Below are 22,079 nucleotides of genomic sequence, written 5' to 3' on the forward strand. Positions count from 1 at the left end.
AAAAAGTAACATTGTTACAATTTTTAATATTAGATTGCAAAGCCAGGCTAAACAAAAAATTCTTAGTGTATAAAACCGAACTGACCTAAACGCCCCTGAATATCAAAATTTAACTTCTTCTCGTTCATGACCACTGTCTTCTTCATATAAGAGATGGTCTTCACTGCCCGCCAGAGAACTATTTGTACTGTACTTCTTGAAAGATTTGACCATAATGTCTTCTCTTACTCTACACCATAGCTGTCTTTTCCACTGACACACTAGTTTGACTGTAGGTCCTTTCAATGCTCTCTGGTGCGAGTGTTTGTTGGGTTTTGTCTGTAGCATGTCAACTGAATTTGGTCAGAAAAAACGCAAGAGCAGAACTGAGCCGCAACAGAGCCAGCCGCAGGTGGGTGGGAGTATCACATGCTGCAAAGCAAAACATGATTGAGTCAGTTGGGCATGGTATAGCAACAGCCAACACTGCAGTACATTAGTGGAAGTTCGGGAGCCTTTCCTTACCTGCCAACAGTCATATTAAAATATTTGCCTGAAGCCCTCAATGAACATAGTCAAATGTATAAACATTCAGCCATTCGGGTACTAAATGATTTTTCTCTCAACATCAGAGCGAACAACACCCACAAGCCTGTGACACCCAGAGTGACATCCTAGAATGCAGTATGGGGTCTGCCGTTTGAACACTACACAGGGTAGCCTGCTATGAGGCACGAGGGAGCTGTCTGCTCACTGGAGGAAATTCACGGCCATCATCAGCTGCACCACTGTGGGGTCATCACTGTCGCAGCCAGAGACTGCTGACAGCGGCATTGAGTGACCCCATATTCAACCATGCTCCTTGCACTGTCAGCAATGACAGATGTCTACTATTTCACATGAGAGGCAATTGGAAGCCTCTACCAAGCTGTTCCTGATGTACTATGGCTTAGGGCTGGAAAAACGAAAGGAATTAAACATATCTACAGTTGCCCTGACATCTCATTTCACTCTCCACATGCGACAATCCAAGAGTCATGCAACACTGATGTCAGAACTTTGTCATCTCTTTGTAGGCCTATGTTAGAACCTACACCTTATGTTACAGTGAATCAAAAACCAAAAAAAAGAAAGAAAATTCTTATATTTTGGTCATGGAAAAGGCATCTGACAGTCGTGAATATTATGAAGTAGATTTTATTGCAAATAGAGAACAAGTGGATATTTCTATGCTTAGAGGTAATAGAAGGCATGATTAGTTTGAGACTGTTAGATGTGCACAGTGTAACCTCAAGGGTTACTTAAGTGCAATGTTTGAAGTCACTTCTAGGAAAATGTTACACATGTAATCACTTGGGACAAACAACTAGGCAGTGCTGGAAGTCAATACGGCTCATAATTACACATAAGAACAAAATTAATGTATTTTGTCTTCTTGTCTTGTGAATGTTAGTTCTCGAAGTGAGTGTTGTCAAGGACGAAGCTTCAATAGAACCAGACACATAAGGTGTGCCATAACTAGAAGCAGAATGCATTTTGTTACAGAAGGTAGCACAATTACCAGCAGATAGTAAAGAACTTAGTCGCCTGACACGATCACAATCATTCAACAGAGTGTAAATTTGTCAGATAAAAGTTCAACTGTTTAATTGCTCCTTACCCCTGATAAAAAAACCAACAATGAGCAGGTCTTCACCTTCGATATTTGGCTCAGATGCAAGGTTGGTCTAATGAAGTATTATTTACTGTTCCAAAGAGACGAACAGGGGAAGTATAAACATATTTATCGTATACAGGAGCTCTGAAGGGAGCCACAACATTCCAAGAATTTAAAGAAGGGTTATTCAAAGATATATGGAGCAAAATATTGCCAAACACTATAGGGAACAACTAGCGGCAATAATTAAGAAAAATACAAAAACTGTGAAAGAATTTGCAGATAGGATGAGGAAAATTAATGCATTAGGGTAGGATGCTGAGGTCAATGATATTTTGCAAGAAGCAGAGCAGAGGGTCTCCAATTCTTTTTTATGTGGGCTGCATGCGGAAATGTCAGAATGTGTGTGGACAGGGTGTCCGAAAGATTTGCGCACAGCAGTGCGGTTAACTACAGAGTGTGAGGAGATCAATTTGTCGACTGGAATGCAGGGCAAATGGACAGTGTTTGCAGCTAACATAAAACATTTCAAGTTTGGGCAAACAGGCCATGTAACGACAAAGTGTCCCCAGCCTCATGGTGATGTGAATAAGTAACAGTTTTAAAAGTAGAGGAGCAGGGAGAAGTGAGGTATTTAACACTAGCTGGGACCCCTGGTCCACCTATGGTCTTCTTAGTAAGACTAGATGCTACAAAACTGTATGCAGAAGTGGATGCGATAAGAAGAATAGTAGGGAAAAAGGATTCCATGATATTATGAGACACAGGAGAACATGTTTCAGTCACCAGTAGTGATTTGGTGGAATGTAAGCAATTGGACCCACCACAGTACAGACTGCGAGGAGTGGGAATAAAGACATCACACCATTAGGACAGTGGACTTAGGCATCCACCTGGATACGGCTTAATTGAAACAATAATTACAGATTGTGGCACACTAAATTGAGGCCTATGACATGATTCTGGGATTAGATTTCTTTTATCAGCATTGTGCCATAATCAACTTCCAGCTACACAGGGTGGAAAGTGGCAGAAAAATGGTTCAGTTAGGTTAAGTCAAGGTAGAGAGGCGGCAAGGAGAGTGCTGCGAAAGGTGAATCAATTAAACCAACAACACCCATAGAAAGACTTTATTCGCATGATTATGTATCTAAGGGTCCTGGAAATTACTTTGTGTCACTGTTGAGTCTAGCTTGCCGGTATGAATTTTGTGTGTGATGGAACCATTAGAAGAGAATGAAGTATTAGATCAGGTGGGTTGTTCATTTAACAGAAATATCATGCACATATCTGTTTCTATGTACCATTTCAGCACATAGGGCATATGATTAACAAACCATTTGCTAATTGCTAATATCTTGGAGGAAGAAGGATGGGACATGTGGGGGAGTCAGCCATGGAGAACTGCCAGACATCACTGAAGCTGTATGAGGACCAAAAGTGAAGCCTCTAGAGGGAAGCAATAGGGAACAGATGACAGAACTACTTCTGGAATTCAGTGATTTATTTTCTCCAAAAGGACTATTATCAGGTACGCTTATTACACAACACTACATACCTATAGGAAATAAATCTTCAGTCTACCACAAGCCATACAGAATAGCTAGGTACTTGCACCCACTTTTGGAGTTATTAATCGATCAACAGCTGAAAGATGGAATAATTGAAGAATGTAATGTCAACAGTGGGCAGGAATAGTTCTGCAAAAAATAGAGGTTTTGGTATGATTACAGACACCTAAATGTGAAAACCATAATGGATGCCTACTCTTTCCCAAACATCACAGAAATTATGGATAATTTAGAGCTATGCTAATATTTTTAACAAAGGATTTGACGAGTGAGTATCACCAGATAGAGCCTGCACCGCAGGACTGACAAAACAGAATTTCAGGCACCCTGGGACGACTACCTAATCAGACGGATGCCATCCTCATTAAAAATGCACCTGTAACATTTCAGAGATTGTTGGACGCAATACCCAGAAGTCTGAAACAATGGCAAAGCTCTGTGTATCTTTGTGAAATAATTGTCTATGGAAGTGATATCAAATAGCATATGCAGTGGTTAAGGGAAGTATTCCTAAGGTTAGATAGCATACCGAGGACATACCACAAGATGGAGTTAAGACAGACCCAAGATTAATTAGAGCTGTATGGGAATTTCCTGTACCTTAATCTGTAAAAGAGTTGCAATCATTATCGACTTGTGAACTATTACCAGTGGTTGATAAAAGGATATGCCGATATTGCCAGAAGGTTACACAATTGTTAAAAGAAGGGTACCAAGTTTGTATGGTCAGAACAGTGCCAGCATGCTTTCGAGGAGTTAAAAGAAGCTTTAAAATTGAGTCCAATTGTGCCGTTTCCTGATTTTAATAGCGAATTTGCTTTATTATGTGATGCATGATAACCATGCAACAGGCTGTGTCTCATCAGAAGAGGTGGAATGTGCAGAACATTCAGTAGCTTATGCTCAAGGGAACTGAATTCTGAAGAATGAAATAATTCCACAATGGAGAATGGGATGCTAACCTTATTTGCGGACTCACGTATTTCAAATTTTATCTGTACAGTAAAACATTTAGAGTAATAACAGCTCATGTGGCATTAAAATGGTTGTTGGGGTTAAAGAATCATTCCCAATAGGTTGACATGATGAACAGTAAGGCTAAGCGAATAAGATTTTGAACTTATATATAAAACTGAGAAGATGCATGGAAATGCAGATAGCTGAAGTAGAAAAGCAGCAGTATTCATATTACTCAGAATATCAGGGAACCAGAAACCCAAGTAGAGGTCTTGAATAGGGAAGTAGTTAATAAAACGGCTGCAGTCCATAGAAGATAGTGTTTCAGCTAGGGGTAAATTTGTTGCAAGAAGGGCAGTATTTAAAGGGTCTAAGGAAAGTACAGAAGGAACTGTTACTGAAGATGAGGTTGGTTTCAGAACCTGAGCACAAAGGCTTGCCCTTTAATTTGGAGTAGCTGCAGCATCAGTGAGAACTGATGGAAGAAAAGTTTCCATTTCCATTTCTGTAACAGCAGCAGGGAAACAAGCACATCATGAGTGCTACATAATTTGTGCATAACTCATCACATGGGGAATACTAAAGAAATTTGTAAGAGTAAAAACTCAGCGACTTATTAACTGCAAAAGACAAAGGAAGATATGTAGAAATGGAGGAAGCAAAGTTACAAAAATGCCACTGAGAGAATCATAGTCTGTCCACGTATGGTAATATGAGTGGGGCAGGATTCCTGTGCAGTGAAATTGCTAATGGGACAAAGGAGGAAAGAAAATGCAATTAAAAAGTGGTCCAGCCAGAATCGTACTTGCAGCAGGTCAAGGCACATGGATTGTACCCTAGCTTTGAGAACATGGTAGTAGCAGATAGTTGTTGCAAGAAATGGAGGGGTACATCAAGGAGGGTAGAATGAAAGGTGAATGCTTTCTTATTAAATGGAACAGTATTCAACATAATGGGGCCTACTTTCTGCCTGTCCACCGTGGCTGCAGAGATAACTCACTTTAGTATTTCCCAGCCACATTTGTACTGGCCAAAGGAGCCCATGGAAGCGCCACATGCCACAAATCTGAGAAGCTTATATCAAACTCTAGAGCCAGAACTAATGTTATCTATAAAAACACTTCTGAATCAGCAGGAGGGACCAATCTCCCTGGAAACCTTATGCAGTGTGTAAATTCATATTGTGAAAATCAGCACTGGAAAGAGACAACACTGACTATTGTCATACTAACCACCACAGCAGCACTCGTTCTGCTGAGCCTGGTGGTGTTCCGGTACATGAAAAACAAAGAACACCACCAAGTTCAGACCCAGCCATAGTTCAGATTCCACCTCATTGGATAATTGAATCATAAAAGCAGCAGAATGAAGCAGAATTCACAGTGATATAATATGAAGAATAACTGATTTATTTTCGCTTTTAAGTGAGGAGTAGAGAGTATGAAATGATTGTGCAAGAAGCACAGTAACGAAATTAGTACCATGGTGTTCCAGTTAAGGTTCAGGGCAAGGGGGTCTATGGAAATGTGTAAGATTCAGTGAAAAGGTTCAGGTAACTAATTGTTAGAACGATTCTTAAGAGGGAAAATAACGCTGGAAATAATGGTCGCCAGTAACACTGATGTAATGGGTAGTTTAGTTTGGTCAACCTGAGAGACAGTCTTAATTAAAAGGTCAATGTAGTGTATCGACCATCAATGGTAAAAGAATACGCCAGAGCAGAAGAGAGTTGAAACAGAGCCAGCTGCAGACGGGTGAGAGTGTTATGCATTGTGAAGCAAAACATGGACAACTTGCTTTGCAAAGCAGAGCCAGCTGTGCATAGTATAGCAACAGCCAATGCTGCAACATGCTAGTGGAAAGACAGAAGCTTTTCATCACTTGCCACCAGAATACTATTTATAACACATGCCTTAAACCCTAAAGAAACAAACTGGAGTGCCGAAGTACTCAGCAGTTTGTATACTACATGATTCTTGTCCCACTATCACAGCCTATGCCACATGACTGTGACACACAGAGTGACATCCTGGAATGCAGCATGGGTCCAGCAAAAAGAATGCAAGACAGGGCAGCCTGCCCTGAGTCATAAGCAAGCTGTCTGTTCACTCTAGATGCTGACTTCTGTGAAGATGTGTCAGAGCTAGACATACAGCAGTCTCCAACAATGAAGGCCACTCCGCCAAAGACATATGCACACAGTTTACTTTGATACAACATGTCCCGTGGATGATGCAAGCTCATATGCCAGTTGCCATGCAGTTCTAAGGCAGTCTGTTGTGACCTTGCAGCAAAATAATGGTGCTCTCTTCTGAAGTCGCACATGGTCAGCCCTGCCCTGGACTTTGGGATATAGTTTCAGTCTCTATGAGCTGTCACCCCATCCAAGAAACACTGGAACAATTCACACAAATCCATCAGCCCACATTAACTTTTTACTGTCCTGCTTCCTTTCTTCCTACGGCCCTCCACTGCCGAGTCTGGTAGGCATTTTCTCTGTGTCATACTGCACTGTCTGTAGCTGTGTACACAGTTACTGTGGATGTGGGGTTACCCAAAAAACACTACCTCATTTCATACATGCCCTGACATCATTGGCATAGTTCTCAGTTGACCGGAATGCCATCTTCCATGCAGAACACGATCATACAGACATCTGGTTGACAGTATGTAGGACTGTATCATGAATTAAGCACAGGACAGGGGTGTTGTTTGCTGCTTTAATTTTGGATAACAGTGTAGTTTTGGCCATTTTGCATTCAGTCCTCAATTTGCACATTGAGTCTTCCTCATTATTTTCAGTTCTTCCTTACTAGCAAGCCAATCACGAATGGCTCTTTCTGGTGGAGGAGGACCTAAATGTCACCCAGCTGCTCTGTTTCCATATTGTTCTGCATATGCTATTACCTTCAATTTATAGCTCACATCATATGAAACCTCTCTTTTTTCCATTAGGAAACTACTAAAGAAAATACTCTTCTGTTACCGATAATACAAATGACTTTCAGTTCAAGTTCACTGGCACTGTAGACTGCAGTGACACATCATAGGCTAGACAGTGTTCTGGGTTTGTGATGGTAGGGCAGGAGGGACAGTGTTAGCAAGCTTGTGAAGCTCCACAACTCATGTTCATCGCATCGGTGCACTGCTGCTGCCAGTTGAATCCAGTGTTGCCAGATAGATAGGTTCCCAACAGCATTGAATATATGGCCTGTTTTTTAAGCCTGGCAGGAATTTTACATCAAATAAAGGACATTTTTACATTTTGAGTAAAAGACACACCTGAATGTTGCACGAAATTTTTTGAAGATAAAAGTGTGTCTTACTCCATAAAATATGGAGTGCTTTTGTTCTCTCTAAAATATAAGGCCCAACTGACGATGTTTCCTTGTGAGTGACACTCTTTGGGTCTCAGTGACCTGCCCTTCTTTCCTAACCTTCCTCTTTCCAGATGAAGGAACTAATCATTCCCTGAGCTAGGGAAGTTGCTTGTACTTTTGTGTGCGTGCATTGTCAGTACTAGCTATTCCACCTCCTGAAGTTAAGTCATGGCCAGCCATTTTGTCTGACCAATTTGTAGTTTTGAGTCATTCCAAAATGTAAGCACAAGAGTAAAATATAATTTTCTGAACCTTATCTTTGTTTTTTGCATCATGGTTTAGCTGTAGTATCTATTTTCCTGTCTGGGGAGGAAAAATATAAATAATTTCTCACATCTATTTTTTGAAAGTTACAAGTAGAGGTTACAATGATATGAAGACTGTCATAACATACCATACCTAACTTACTGATCATTATGACACTTCCTGTGTGCTGATTTAAACTGCATACACCATGTTACAAAATACATTTAGTTTGGCTACAGTGTTACAGGCATTTTAAGTTTAAATTCATCATGTTTGCGGCCAGATTTGCAACTAAAAATACTGATTAAGTTGTGATATCCAAAGAAGAATTTAACGTCAATGATTCTTACTACAAAGAAGGTAGGTCAGGAACAAAGTTTACATTTTTTGTTAGTTAAATTCAACCTAAACAATTTTTTAAACAAATGTACTGTAAAGAAAAGAATTTATGGGGAAATTATTTTGTGGATGAAACAATAAAAGTTTCATTTGCTGAATAAGTTACAGAGTAATACATCGGTATATGAAGGCTGGTGCATTGTTACACATTATTAATACTAGCTTTTTGTTAAAGATAATGGATAGTAAGTTTGAGAGAGAGAGAGAGGGAGGGAGAGGGAGATATATATATATATCTATATATATTACAAAACTATATTCAAATCAATTACAACTGATTCAATTCAGAGAAAAATATAAGAAAATGTTACAAGACTTCAGAAGAAAGGGAAGAGAGCAACTTAGCAAATGTCTAGTTTTAAAATAAAGGAAAAGAGGAAGAAAGAGTTGTGAAGAGTATGTACAAAGAAAGTAAATGCAAAACCACTCTTGTCACTGGAGTGTAACAATCAGAACCCTATTTAGGTTCATACTAATCCGCATAAACTTCACGAAAATCAGTAAAAAGATAGTTACATCCACGAGCGCAACATGGAAATATGCGGTAACAAACAAATTAATTGTTAAAGTGCAACAACTTCCATAATGTTTAAGGAAACATAAACAACACAAACTGAATAACAAGGTTTAAGAAGGAGAGAAGCTAACAGCTGAATTTTTTACAACAGAGATGACAATCTGTCAAGCACCTGACGGATGGCATACTTAATTATTTAAAGATCCGAAGACTAAGATGCACAAAGTGCTGCAAAAACACTACATAGTATTTTCACCTCAGGGAGCTTATAAACAATGTTATGCAGACAAAGAAATGGGGCAAATAAAAAATACTTTCATTCATTACACATTTTGTTGGTTTTGAATACACCTCGATGTATGTATGTATGTATGTAGGTGTCATGCCAACTATCTGGTGAATGCACTGGCAAGAGCGTTTTTTCTTGAGGTAAGGAGTTACTGGGACATGTGGTTTACTGTTAATTCATGTATACTATGAACTCGTGTAAAAAGTGTAAAAGCTGTAACTCCTAAACTTCACTTCACATTAAATAATGAAGTTCACTGACAAAGAAGTAAAATGGAAAAATTGATTGATGTTGACAGGCAACAAAAATATAAAGAAGTTAATGGTACCATCACTGATGTTGTATCAGAAATTGATAAATTTTATATTTAACATTTCACTGCTTCATGAAAAACTCACAATCTGCTGAATTAGGGATATGTGCAAAATCAATCTCTCAAATCTGGAAATCTACAGACAGACTTTGTAGATAATGTTTCTTTGATTAATGAAGACAAAAGTTGAAGTGCTCATTCATCACATGCACAAGTACAGTCTTCACAGGTTGCGCCTGAATGCTGCAGGAATATTTAATCATGCCACCATCACCAATGAGATCTAACACATGAAACAGTTTCTGTTGCTGTGTTGTCACATAAATAATAGCTGATGTAAAGATGATCTCATGTCTCCAAAAAATTTGATAATTTTTTGAGATGGCTGTACCTACCTATTTGAAAACAAGTACACGATATCCAGTTTGTGATTGAAAGTATTTTAAGTGGAAATGGACTGCTATTCTTTACTGCATGTAATGGTGAAGTTGTGACAGATGCTATTGGTGGTACAATGAGGAGAGGAGTGTGGAACCAGATGAAACAAAGAAAATGGCATGCTGGCTGATTTTTATGAATGTGCACAAACTCAGATTCAAGGAAAAACTACGTTTTATGGTACTGGAAGATGGTTTCTGGACAACTGCGTGAGCATAAATTACATTCAGGTCAAACTTTTTGCTCATATTCAAAACTATTATTATTTTTTACCTTACACTATCATAATACTGTTGACCCAACAACCCTGAAGGTTGAAAAAACCAAACTACTTCTCATATCTAAGGATGCCGGGTATTCCGGTGGAAAGTGGTTCTTGTGGGGATCAAATGCTGCAGATGAAGACAATTGCAACAGATGCTTGCAAAGATCTGCATGTTGATCTGATAAATCCTGGATTGTTTGTCACTGTAGAAATTTTAAATAAAAGAGGTATAAAACAATATCTATGGCATCTCTGGCTATGGAAATGTTTTTGAAACCCATTCCACAGGCTAAAATTTTTTCACACAATACAAAAGTGACAGCACTTTTTGTTAGAACTGAACAAATCTGAACATTAATAAATCAACGAATGATTATTTAAAAAGCAACCGATATTTCTTATGTGTTTAGAATTGGGAAATACGACTGAGTTGCAACATGAATCTTTTAAGAAGAAAATGTAATATAATGAAAAACTGAAAGACTTGTGTGTTTAAATCATATGATTTATGTATAGTTTTAGTTTCTTAGAGTATCCAAAATTGCACTATGAATGACGCTATTTGTGCGAGCCATGTATAGAATCTATGGTGTCCAAAATGCAATTAGTTTTTGACTTTCATCTTCAATATTACAAGTTTTAGATACAATTACTGCATGCCTAATGTAACCCATTCCGTATGTATTTTTATTTTAAAGGAAGGGTGCAATTCAAACAATTTCTGATTTAAATATAATTTTAAAAAATTCTTTGAGGAGCTACCTTTAATTCCACACAGCCAACTGTGTGAACACATCAATCATTTAGAAAAGGAAATGTTACTATAACAATTAATGAAACTCATTTTTCATGTGTGTGATTGTCCAAGAGGAAACTTGGAATTACTCTTTCCTCAGCTGAATTCTACTTTTGATTCAACTGACCATTAATGAGTAAGTATACTGTTGTACTCCATTAAGAAATAATTGTATCTTTATCCACTGCAATTACCAGGCCTACTGATTATACAACAAATTCAAATTATTTACAACATCCAACATCAATTGGTGGATATTTAGTGCTTCAGTCATTTCTACACTGAAGTAAACAAATTTAATAACTAATTTACAGATTCTGTCAATTCTTCATTGAATTTTTTCATATGTAATTAGTATTAGAAGCTATGCTCATTTTTTGATAATATTTCAATGAACCCTTTGGGTTGTTCATTAAAATTATTTAAACTAATACCGCAGAACAAGAGTAATTAGCTTTGATGTTGGATAACTGTCACAACACAGCTGACCCTGACACCACTACTCAAATGTCCTGAGAAACCACCGTGCATATGTTACATTAACCTCTCAACAGAGCACATCATTTTGTGACAAGAAATTAAAAATCTTCTGTCATTTACTCAGCCATAACCTTACTGGGGGATCAGAATTATTTTGAGAAAATATTAAATTCTTTATAAACTTGACAACTAAAGACAATATGATTCATCATTGAAGACTTAGCACACATCGAGTTAACTGTGTTGCAAAAGATATGTATAATACTAACATCTCTATTGAGACACTGGGCTTAACAGACCAAGTATTATTTTAAACATTATACATACTGGTTAGACAGAGATGAAAGGAAACACAGTTTACCAGTAAAATGAAAAAAGATAAGGCATATGTACCCTTTTGCAGCAATTATTTGGTTGGTATACTGTTCATGGCACTTTCTGTAATTTTAATTTATAACAGATACAAATAAGAGAAACTTAAATAATCAACAAAATATTCTCCTTCACTATTTACAACAGTCTCTGAATGCTGAGATGACTTTCATTCTGTAACTGTAGAAGTCACCTGGTTTTAAGGCGAAGAACTCATTAAGCAAGGCACTGAGCACATTTTCATCTGGAAAGGAAGTTCCTTTAAGGCTGTTTGATTGAGAGCAGAAAAGGAGAAAATCTGAGGGTGCAATATCAGTTGAATAAGGTGGGTGTGCAATGACCAACCCCCAACTCCTGTGTACAGTTTTTTGTCAGTCTAGCAGATTGTGGGCAGGCATTTTCCTTGAGTACTGTCTTCCTGGTCATTGTTCATGTACAGCATCTGCAACCAGTCTCAGCTGTTGACAGTAAATGTCAGTAGTAATCAGTGGTTACATCTCAAGGATGCAATTCATAGTAAACCACACAGAATGTACATTATCTTTTGTGGATGCTTTTTGTTGATGCTTTGTTTGGGCTCAACCATTCCTTTCTTTTCCTTATTTTAGCACAAAGCTACCATTTCAGATCAGCATAATGATACAGGGCAGGAATGATTAGTGTTGTTCACATACAACTGATTAAAGGCAAGCAAGAATGTGCATATGGCCTCCATTTTTGTGATTTTGGTTAAGTGCATGTGGTATCCACACACCCTATTTTTGAGCCTTATCCACTGCACACAAATATCAGAAGGTCATGAAATGACCACAGTTCATCGAATTTGCCAGTTCTCAAGTACAGTGACATGGGTCATTGTGAATTAATGCATTTAAACGATCTCCATCAAACCTTGAAGGTAAGTCACTAATGGCAAAAAAATTCTCCCTAGAATGAAAAAACAATTTTCTTGACTAGCTCTGTCCAATGGTATTAAATACAAACAGGATGCAAATGTTTCTGGCTGCCTCCATTGCTTTTACACCTATATAGAACCCAACAATGCTCCTCTTTCTCCACTTGGCACTCCAATATCTAGTGGCCACAGTTCCACTTACTATATTCAAATGACAAAATGACAATATGTAGACTCAAAGAGCAACAGTGAACTACAAATAAAAAATGACAATTGATTATCAACTTGTGCACCAGCCTAATATTTAGGAAAAACTGAGATAATATCAGGTCATGAAAACAATAATTTCTTAACAGTAGCTGAAAAAACTAGGGGGGGGGGGGAGGGGGGAGGTGACCATTGAAATTAGTTACATCAGACTCAGTCAGGAAGTGTATACTTGACCAGACATCAGTTTCATCAGATGAATGGTCAAATCAGTCACAAGAATCATCTGCTGATAGAAGCAGGAACTCTTCTTGTTAAGATTGCAACAATCTAATAACTAAAATATTGTGCTGACTTTACAGCATGACTGAAATATGCAGTAGAAGTGGAGAAACCTTATTGGCATCACATTACAACCTTCATCTCCCTTTAGTCAGGAAATACAGTGTTATGGTGTTAAAAGAATTACACTTACAAGAACGGAATCTTAGCTTAGCAACAAAAACTGGGTCATAGTAATAAATGATGCCTTGGGAGGAAAACTGAATACAAAATGGGGAAACAATACATACAATGTCCCACAGGGCTCAGCATTTGATTTATCCTGACCTACATATATGTTGTGCTAAAACCATTGGAGATGCCTTCTTCAAAATCTGCAATGCTTGCCAATAAGTACACTGATAATCAGCAAACACACTCATACTAAAAACAGCCAGAAGAATAATGGATCATGCTTGCAACTGGTTTACAGGCAACAGAATAAAAATTCAACCTTTAGACTTACATAAGCACACATGATGCAACTCCAAACAAGTCCAAATGGCTTACAGATACAAGGAGATATCAATTACAGGCACTGGATGAGGATTTATGAGTTAAGTTCTTGGGCATTTGGATGGATATTAAATTAAGGAAGCACCAGCATGAGAATTAGTTAACCAAAAAGCTCATATCTCTCTGCCTTGCAATTAATGAGTGTTCTTCCAGAGTGTCAACTTGCAGAAATGCTTCCTAGCATGCTTTCACTCAGTACTACCCTATAGTATAATCTTATAGGACATGGCAGCTATAAACAAATTAGTATTTATCCTATACAAGCTTATAGTACGAATGATGTGATGTTGACAACTGAACACCTCGCATAAACCTCTTCACTGACCTAGGGGATCTTGCACCTACGTGTCACTATGGAACTACCTATTGGCTTGTACATTAAGTAACAAAAATTTTATTTATTTGCAGTTGGATTTCCCAGAAGATATTTCCAAAAACAAGTCAAAACTCCAAGAGATGCTATCATAATTGCCTCAAGGTGAGCAATGCTGAGGGGATCAACCTGAGAAGTTTACCATTTTCTTGACCCCATTTCAATTGAAACCCAAGCAGACACCAAGGAATTGTACGCAGTATGTATCATTTAGTGTGTGTACAGTAATGTCTACTTCTTCCAGTAGCAGGTTGTTTCTAATTACATTACATGTTATAAAATGAGTCTTCAAGGGATGACCTGAACTGCTAGCTGCAACATTAATAAGGGTAATGTGCTGTGCAACATGGGACAGGAAGTTTGTAGGTAGTGATCATGATTTATTATCAAACTTATGGGATTGGCACTGAACTGAATCTGAAGAGAAGGGAATTCTGTAACAAACTGAAGAGAGTTGACAATATTAGAAAAAAACATAGATCGACCAATCTCTCGATCTCTTTTACTGGCAGGAGTTTGTGAAAGGCTCCACATATGTGCCTCCTCTTCCAACATCATTGGATGAACTATGATACTACATGCCAACAGCAGTGAGTTTCCTAAACTGACACGGTTGCAAATGCATGGATCAAGTCTATAACATGGCTGCTTAAATGTGTTGAAAAGAATTTTGATTTTTGTGATCAGTAAATGATGAATCTGATCCTAAACACAGCTGTGAAAACCACCTTAAACCACATGTGCACACACATGAATTGTAAGCAATGGGAAGATCATATGGTTCCTTTGTAAATAAAGGATTTGCAAGCATATATAGAAGTAAAAATCCGACACCAATTCTGTACCTTTATTTATTACAATATTACAGCTTTGTGAAATCTGATGATTTTAAACATCCTGAAGAATTGCTTATACAGGTATAGTTTCTTTCAGTAAAATATGATAATTTGCCTTGATGGGTTGCGTCTTATTGAACGTTTCAGAAATTTTTCCATAAAATTAAATTTGCTTTCAACACTGTAACCTCTGCTTTGGCTAGAGATGGGATGTGAATGTTATTCATTTGTTCATTCCTTGATTTACACATTGCATTCCATAAATGAAGATGTGGATGGAAGTGGGGTGAGCCAGTCTGCAAATCTTAAGGCAGAAGCTCCCACAGGAAATTTACCTCTGAAGTATACTGACAACCAGCTGTTTGTGACTAGTGCTAATCTACTGACACTGCTAATTATGGAAACTGCTAATGGATTATTTTGTATGTAAATGTACATTTACTACTATGTAAAATATCACTGTTGCTCCTACTACATTAGTCAGCTACTTATTTTACCTAATATCTCCACATACATCGATACTCCGCTATCCAGCTAATGGCGCACTGGGAAGGGTACACCATAACCCTGCTGGTCATTTTCATTCCCATTCCACTCGCAAATATGAGGGAAAAAGACTGTCTATGTGCCTCCATATCAGCCCCGATTTCTCAAATTTTATCATCATAGTCCTTATGTGCAATGTATGTTGGAAACAACGAAATTGTTTAGCAATCGGGTTCAAATGGCAATTCTCTAAATTATCTCCATAGTGTTCCTCCAAAGAACATTACCTTCCTTCTGGAAGTTCTCATTTGAGTTTCTGAAGCATCTCCATAACACCTATGTACTGTTTGAACCTACCAATGACAGATGTGGCAGCCTATCACTTAATTGCTTCTCCAGCAAAGTATTACTTTGCTATCTTGCTAGCTTGCTCTAGCTTCTCATGTATTTACCTAAAAAAGTTCACAATTTCACAATTAATACAGAATATTGCTGACCATGTGCCAGTATCAAAATGGTCAGCCCAATTTATCTGCATCATTAAGCCCTAGCATTTTATGCTCCTGAGACCACAAACACTGCATGTCACTAGCTGACAGAGCTAAGATGTTCACTGCACAACTTCATGTACTTCTCAGGATCACTGTTATCATCACACATCCTATTTGTAGATTTGCTCAGGTGTCTACCACTATTTAATCTAAGTTACATATTTTCAAAGCAACAAGTGGGGTGGGGGGGAGGTACACATCAGTGATTTCAGTGCCAACCACATGACATGGTTTTCCAGACCACACAACCAGAAACACACTGTTCTACACACTTGCTATGGGAGCAGCACTCCATGAAGTGGACACTATCCCTGAACCTCTGGCCCTGGTGCCATGGAGACATCTTGTTTGACCTGTGATCTCTTTGACTGCATACGAAGGCCACTATGGCCTTTTGTATTTTCACGGTAAGTGGTCACCAACTACAATCCAGCCACTTTGACAACTACAGGTATGCCCTAGGACACTGTACTGTTCATTGTTTTGGCCTAGCTCCTCATTTGCACATCCCTGACTACTATGTGTGGCATTCTCATTTCTGTAAAACCCTTCTTGTGGAACAACAGTACTACTGTTTCACTTACTGTCCTGTCTACTTGTGATGCCAATGCATCCCTTTAATTTGTTTAAAATGGCATAACATGAGTCAAAGTCTTGGCCTGTTACCTGTGAATCAGCTACACTCCTTTACATAATGTGAGCTGTCCCTAGCATGATCATTTGGTTCCTTGACCTGTATGCTTGTATCATCACCACACATTTCTGTGTTGAAGAAGCCAACATTTTGTGCCTGAAGAATGCTTTGCAACTGCAACAAGTTTGATTATGAACAATGAGATCAAGAGCAAGCCAGTACCTAACCTTCTGCAATTGTATGTTAAATGTTCCCCAATCATTGTCTAATTTCATTCCTGTGACATATTTATCAATTTGAGCATCTCTTTACCTTACTAAGGTCATAAATCATATGTAAAAAATTTACAGAGTTATTCTATTACTGAAAATTTTATAACTAATACAACAGGCACCACACAAGCTGCCACAATATATACAGGTTGTGGCCAAAGTATCAGGGCTGATCTACAACACACGAATTTTATCTCTCTTTTTCATAACCCAAAATTTTTTTAGGTCAAATGTAAGAATAATATTCACACAAAAGATAACAGCCAATGATCTGTTGAATTGCATTTATCAGAAGTTATTGAAAGGAGGAATATTTCTCAAATGACCTACACTATTAGAACTTACACTTCACCTAAATGTGAATTTTGCGACCATCGCACACAGCCATTATACAATATAGTTGATACGAACAAGGGCTACATAAAACAAGATTATACCAGTCACCAATCCCCTTCCATTTCTATTTCTATTTAAAAGAGTTAGCACATAACAGGTGGAATGAAAGTCAAGTGCAGAAGTACAAGAATACTCTACAATTATGAACAGCAACAAGTTCCAAAAAACTGACAATCTGCCAATTTCACTGCAATGCATCTTTTACTCTACAAACTTAACAAAAGACTTATTACTTGACTACAGGCAATATATCAGACATGTAAATACTTACAATATTCTCAGTTACACTCATTTCCAAATTTAATTCAGGATCCTCCTTGATAAAATCAGTGGACCACGATATTCCCAATGGATCTTCAATGGACTGAAAGAAGGAAACATTCTGTGAATTATAACTGCTTGCTAACTTCTGTGTGTATATGACAGCTCTACCTATTCCTTTCTCATGAGTATCATCCAACTTTACAGAGATTCTTATCGATTGGGAAGAGTGAGTGTCAGAATGCATCCAAATCAGTTCTATTGTCTCTAATTTTGCTATCAGCCATTGTGTAGTATTTATTTGGCATACTTTCTCTTTCTATTCCTGTCACATAATCCACTCTGATTTCAAAGGCACTATGGGATGCTTTATCGGGTGGTCGTACTCCAACATACGAACTTTATATATGAGTGCAGCAACATTTCTAAATTAAGCTCAGGTAATAAATAGATGCAAATAATCTTCCAGCTGTAAACCCATAAACAAGAGGACTTTTGTTCATTAATCAAATGAATATGGCATTCCACACATTATCAGCAAAATTTACCAAATTTAATGCTATTTACACCATGTATTTTCAGTGCCTGCTCTTTAGGAAACAATTAAAATTTATATCATTTGTACTGGATGAAAATCATACAGAATTACATACAGCGAAAGCAGGATGTCAGTAATGATGTAAATACAACAGTGAATAATGACTGGGAACTCTACAAAATACCAATCACATATCATAGTTCCACATCATCTGTTATAGCACTGTGACACAGAGGCATGTAACAAGATTAACAATTTCTTCTCCCTGTCGCCGTTGGATAAGCAGCTGCCAGCAGCAAGTCGTATACTCTTAGCTTACTTATTTGTTACATAGTTTAATTCTTAATTTCTTTGCATGTTTTTGGATACTTGCATTGTTTAATTCATAAATTTTGGGCGTATTATAGTATTTGAGAGTTGTAGTATCGCGGTTTAGTATTTACTTCGTAGATTCTTACTTATATTACATGTAAGTTTCGTGTAGGAGGTGTTATTTCGAGTTTTAGTTACTGTAATCATAAATTCAGGCAAATTGTAGCGCGTCGTTAGGCATTTGTACAGGTTAGTTCATATATTCTTTGCGTGTTTCTTTGTTGTGTCTTTGCGTGTTATCTAGGCACAGACTCGTGTTTCAGTAACTGTTGTTCAACATCAATTAGAATGGACAGGGACTGTGATTGCTGTGTTCGGATGAGGGCTGAGTTGGCATCCCTTCACTCACTGCTGCAAGCGGCGCTGACTACGGTCGCGCAGCTTGAGGCTGTTGCCAATGGGCACCCTTGTGGGGAGCCGGACTTAGGTATCACGGGGATGTCAACCTCGTCCCGTCTGTCCCCAGATCGGTCTGCCGCTGTGGTTGCCCCGGTTGCTGCCTGCAGTGGGACTGAGCCCTCGCCTGTGGTTGATTGGGAGGTTGTTCCAAGGCGTGGCAGGCAGCGAAAGATGTCCCCGGAGGCTGACCAGAAAGCCTCCCCGGTGCGTCTGACAAACAGGTTTCAGGCACTGGCTCTGGCTGAGCCAGATGCAGCTGCCTGCCCTGTTTCAGAGGATGATTCTCGGCCTTCAAGGTCCAGGCAATCGCAGAGGGTGAGTTTATTGGTAGTTGGGAGCTCCAATGTTAGGCGCGTAATGGGGCCCCTTAGGGATATGGCAGCTAAGGAGGGGAAGAAATCCAGTGTGCACTCCGTGTGCATTCCGGATGGAGTCATTCCTGATGTGGAAAGGGTCCTTCCGGACGCCATGAAGAGCACAGGGTGCAGCCAGCTGCAGGTGGTGGCACATGTTGGCACTAATGACGTGTGTCGCTTTGGATCTGCGGAAATTCTCTCTGGATTCCAGCGGCTATCTATTTGGTGAAGGCTGCCAGTCTTGCTTACGAGATGAAGGCAGAGCTCACCATCTGCAGCACCGTTGACAGAACCGACTGCGGACCTTTGGTGCAGAGCCGGGTGGAGGGTCTGAATCAGAGGCTCAGACGGTTTTGTGACCATGTTGGCTGCAGATTCCTTGACTTGCACCATAGGGTGGTGGGGTTTCGGGTTCCGCTGAATAGGTCAGGAGTTCACTACACTCAGCTGACAGCTACACCGGTAGTGGAGGCTGTGTGGCTGGGCGGTTTTTTAGGTTAGAAGGCCTCGGGGAAAGTACGGGGTGGGCTGCAATCTCAAAGGGTGCATGGCAAATACAGGACATGCTTGGATCAAGGAACAGTCAGAATCGTAGTTGTAAATTGTTGTTGTTGTGCTGGGAAAGTCCCTGAGCTACAAGCGCTAATAGAAAGCACAGAAGCTGAAATCTTTATAGGTGCAGAAAGCTGGCTAAAGGCTGAAATAAGTTCGGCAGAAATTTTTACGAAGTCTCAGACGGTGTTCAGGAAAGATACGATTAGGCAGAATTGGTGGTGGAGTGTTTGTGTCTGTCAGTAGTGGTTTATCTTGTAGTGAAGTCGAAGTAGACACTCCATGTGAATTGCTATGGGTGGAGGTTATACTTAACAGCTGAACTAAGTTAATAATTGGCTCCTTCTACCAACCTCCAGACTCCAATGATATAGTTGCTGAACAGTTCAGAGAAAATTTGAGTCTCGTGACAAATAACTACCCCACTCATATGGCTATAGTTGGTGGGGACTTCAACCTTCCCTTGATATGTTGGCAAAAATACTTGTTCAAAACCAGTGGTAGGCAGAAAACATCTTCTGAGATTGTCCTAAATGCTTTCTCTGAAAATTATTTTGAGCAGTTAGTCCACGAACCCACGCGAATTGTAAATGGTTGCGAAAACACACTTGGCCTCTTAGCCACAAACAATTCAGAGCTAATAGAGAGCATCATGACTGATACAGGGATTAGTGATCACAAGGTCGTTGTAGCTAGGCTCAATACCGTTTCTTCCAAATCCACCAGAAACAAACGCAAAATAATTTTATTTAAAAAAGCGGATAAAGTGTCACTAGAAGCCTTCCTAAGAGACAATCTCCATTCCTTCCGAACTGACTACGCAAATGTAGACGAGATGTGGCTCAAATTCAAAAATATAGTAGCAACAGCAACAGAGATTCATACCTCATAAATTGGTAAGAGATGGAACTGATCCCCCATGGTACACAAAACAGGTCTGAATGCTGTTGCAGAGGCAACAGAGAAAGCATGCGAAGTTCAGAAGAATGCGAAATCCCGAAGATTGGCTAAAATTTACAGACGCGCGAAATTTGGCACTGACTTCAATGTGAGATGCCTTTAATAGGTTCCACAACGAAACATTGTCTCGAAATTTGGTAGAAAATCCGAAGAAATTCTGGTCGTATGTAAAGTACACAAGTGGCAAGACGCAGTCAATACCTTCTCTGCGCAGTGCCGATGGTACTGTTACTGACGACTGTGCCGCTAAAGCGGAGTTAATGAACACAGTTTTCCGAAATTCCTTCACCAGGGAAGGCGAATGGAATATTCCAGAATTTGAAACACAAACAGCTGCTAGCATGAGTTTCTTATAAGTAGATACCTTAGGGGTTGCGAATCAACTCAAATCGCTTGATTCGGGCAAGTCTTCAGGTCCAGATTGTATACCGATTGGGTTCCTTTCAGATTACGCTGATACAATAGCTCCCTACTTAGCAATCATATACAACCGCTCGCTCACTGATAGTTCTGTACCTACAGATTGGAAAACTGCACAGGTCACACCAGTGTTTAAGAAGGGTAGTAGGAGTAATCCATCGAACTACAGACCTACATCATTGACGTCGGTTTGCAGTAGGGTTTTGGAGCATATACTGTATTCAAACATTATGAATCACCTCGAAGGGAACAATCTATTGATACGTGATCAGCATGGTTTCAGAAAACATCGTTCTTCTGCAACGTAGCTAGCTCTTTATTCGCACGAAGTAATGGCCGCTATTGACAGGGGATCTCAGGTTGATTCCGTACTTCTGGATTTCCGGAAAGCTTTTGACACCGTTCCTCACAAGCGACTTCTAATCAAGCTGCAGGCCTATGGGGTATCACCTCAGTTGTGCGACTGGAATCGAGATTTCGTGTCAGGAAGGTCGCAGTTCGTAGTAATAGACGGCAAATCGTCGAGTAAAACTGAAGTGATATCAGGTGTTCTCCAGGGATGCGTCCTGGGACCTCTGCTGTTCCTGATCTATATAAATGACCTGGGTGACAATCTGAGCAGTTCTCTTAGCTTGTTCGCAGATGATGCTGTAATTTACCATCTAGTAAGGTCATCCGAAGACCAGTATCAGTTGTAAAGCGATTTAGGAAAGATTGCTGTATGGTGTGGCAGTTGGCAGTTGACGCTAAATAACGAAAAGTGTGAGGTGATCCACATGAGTTACAAAAGAAATCCGTTGGAATTCGATTACTCGATAAACAGTACAATTCTCAAGGCTGTCAATTCAACTAAGTACCTGGGTGTCAACATCACGAACAACTTCTGTTGGAAAGACCACATAGATAAGATTGTGGGGAAGACGAGCCAAAGGTTGCGTTTCATTGGCAGGGCACTTAGAAGATGCTACAAGTCCACTAAAGAGACAGCTTGCACTACACTCATTCGTCCTCTGTTAGACTATTGCTGCACGGTGTGGGATCCTTACAAGGTGGGATTGACGGAGGACATCGAAAG

At 39.2% G+C, this 22,079-nt stretch overlaps 1 protein-coding gene across 16 annotated transcripts in view; it reads right to left on the minus strand.

Moving 5' to 3' along the window:
* The window catches only part of LOC124553717 (zinc finger protein 708-like), a 117,913-nt gene that overhangs the window by 40,808 nt on the left and 55,026 nt on the right, over window positions 1–22,079 (minus strand). For all 16 annotated transcript variants that reach the window (XM_047127635.1, XM_047127624.1, XM_047127631.1 and 13 more), the window contains one exon: window positions 17,418–17,510. In XM_047127635.1, coding sequence (XP_046983591.1) covers window positions 17,418–17,510 — 93 coding nt within the window. The remainder of the gene's footprint in view (window positions 1–17,417; window positions 17,511–22,079) is intronic.

The sequence above is a fragment of the Schistocerca americana genome, chromosome 11 (genome assembly GCF_021461395.2).
Source record: "Schistocerca americana isolate TAMUIC-IGC-003095 chromosome 11, iqSchAmer2.1, whole genome shotgun sequence".
Lineage (NCBI taxonomy): Eukaryota > Metazoa > Arthropoda > Insecta > Orthoptera > Acrididae > Schistocerca > Schistocerca americana.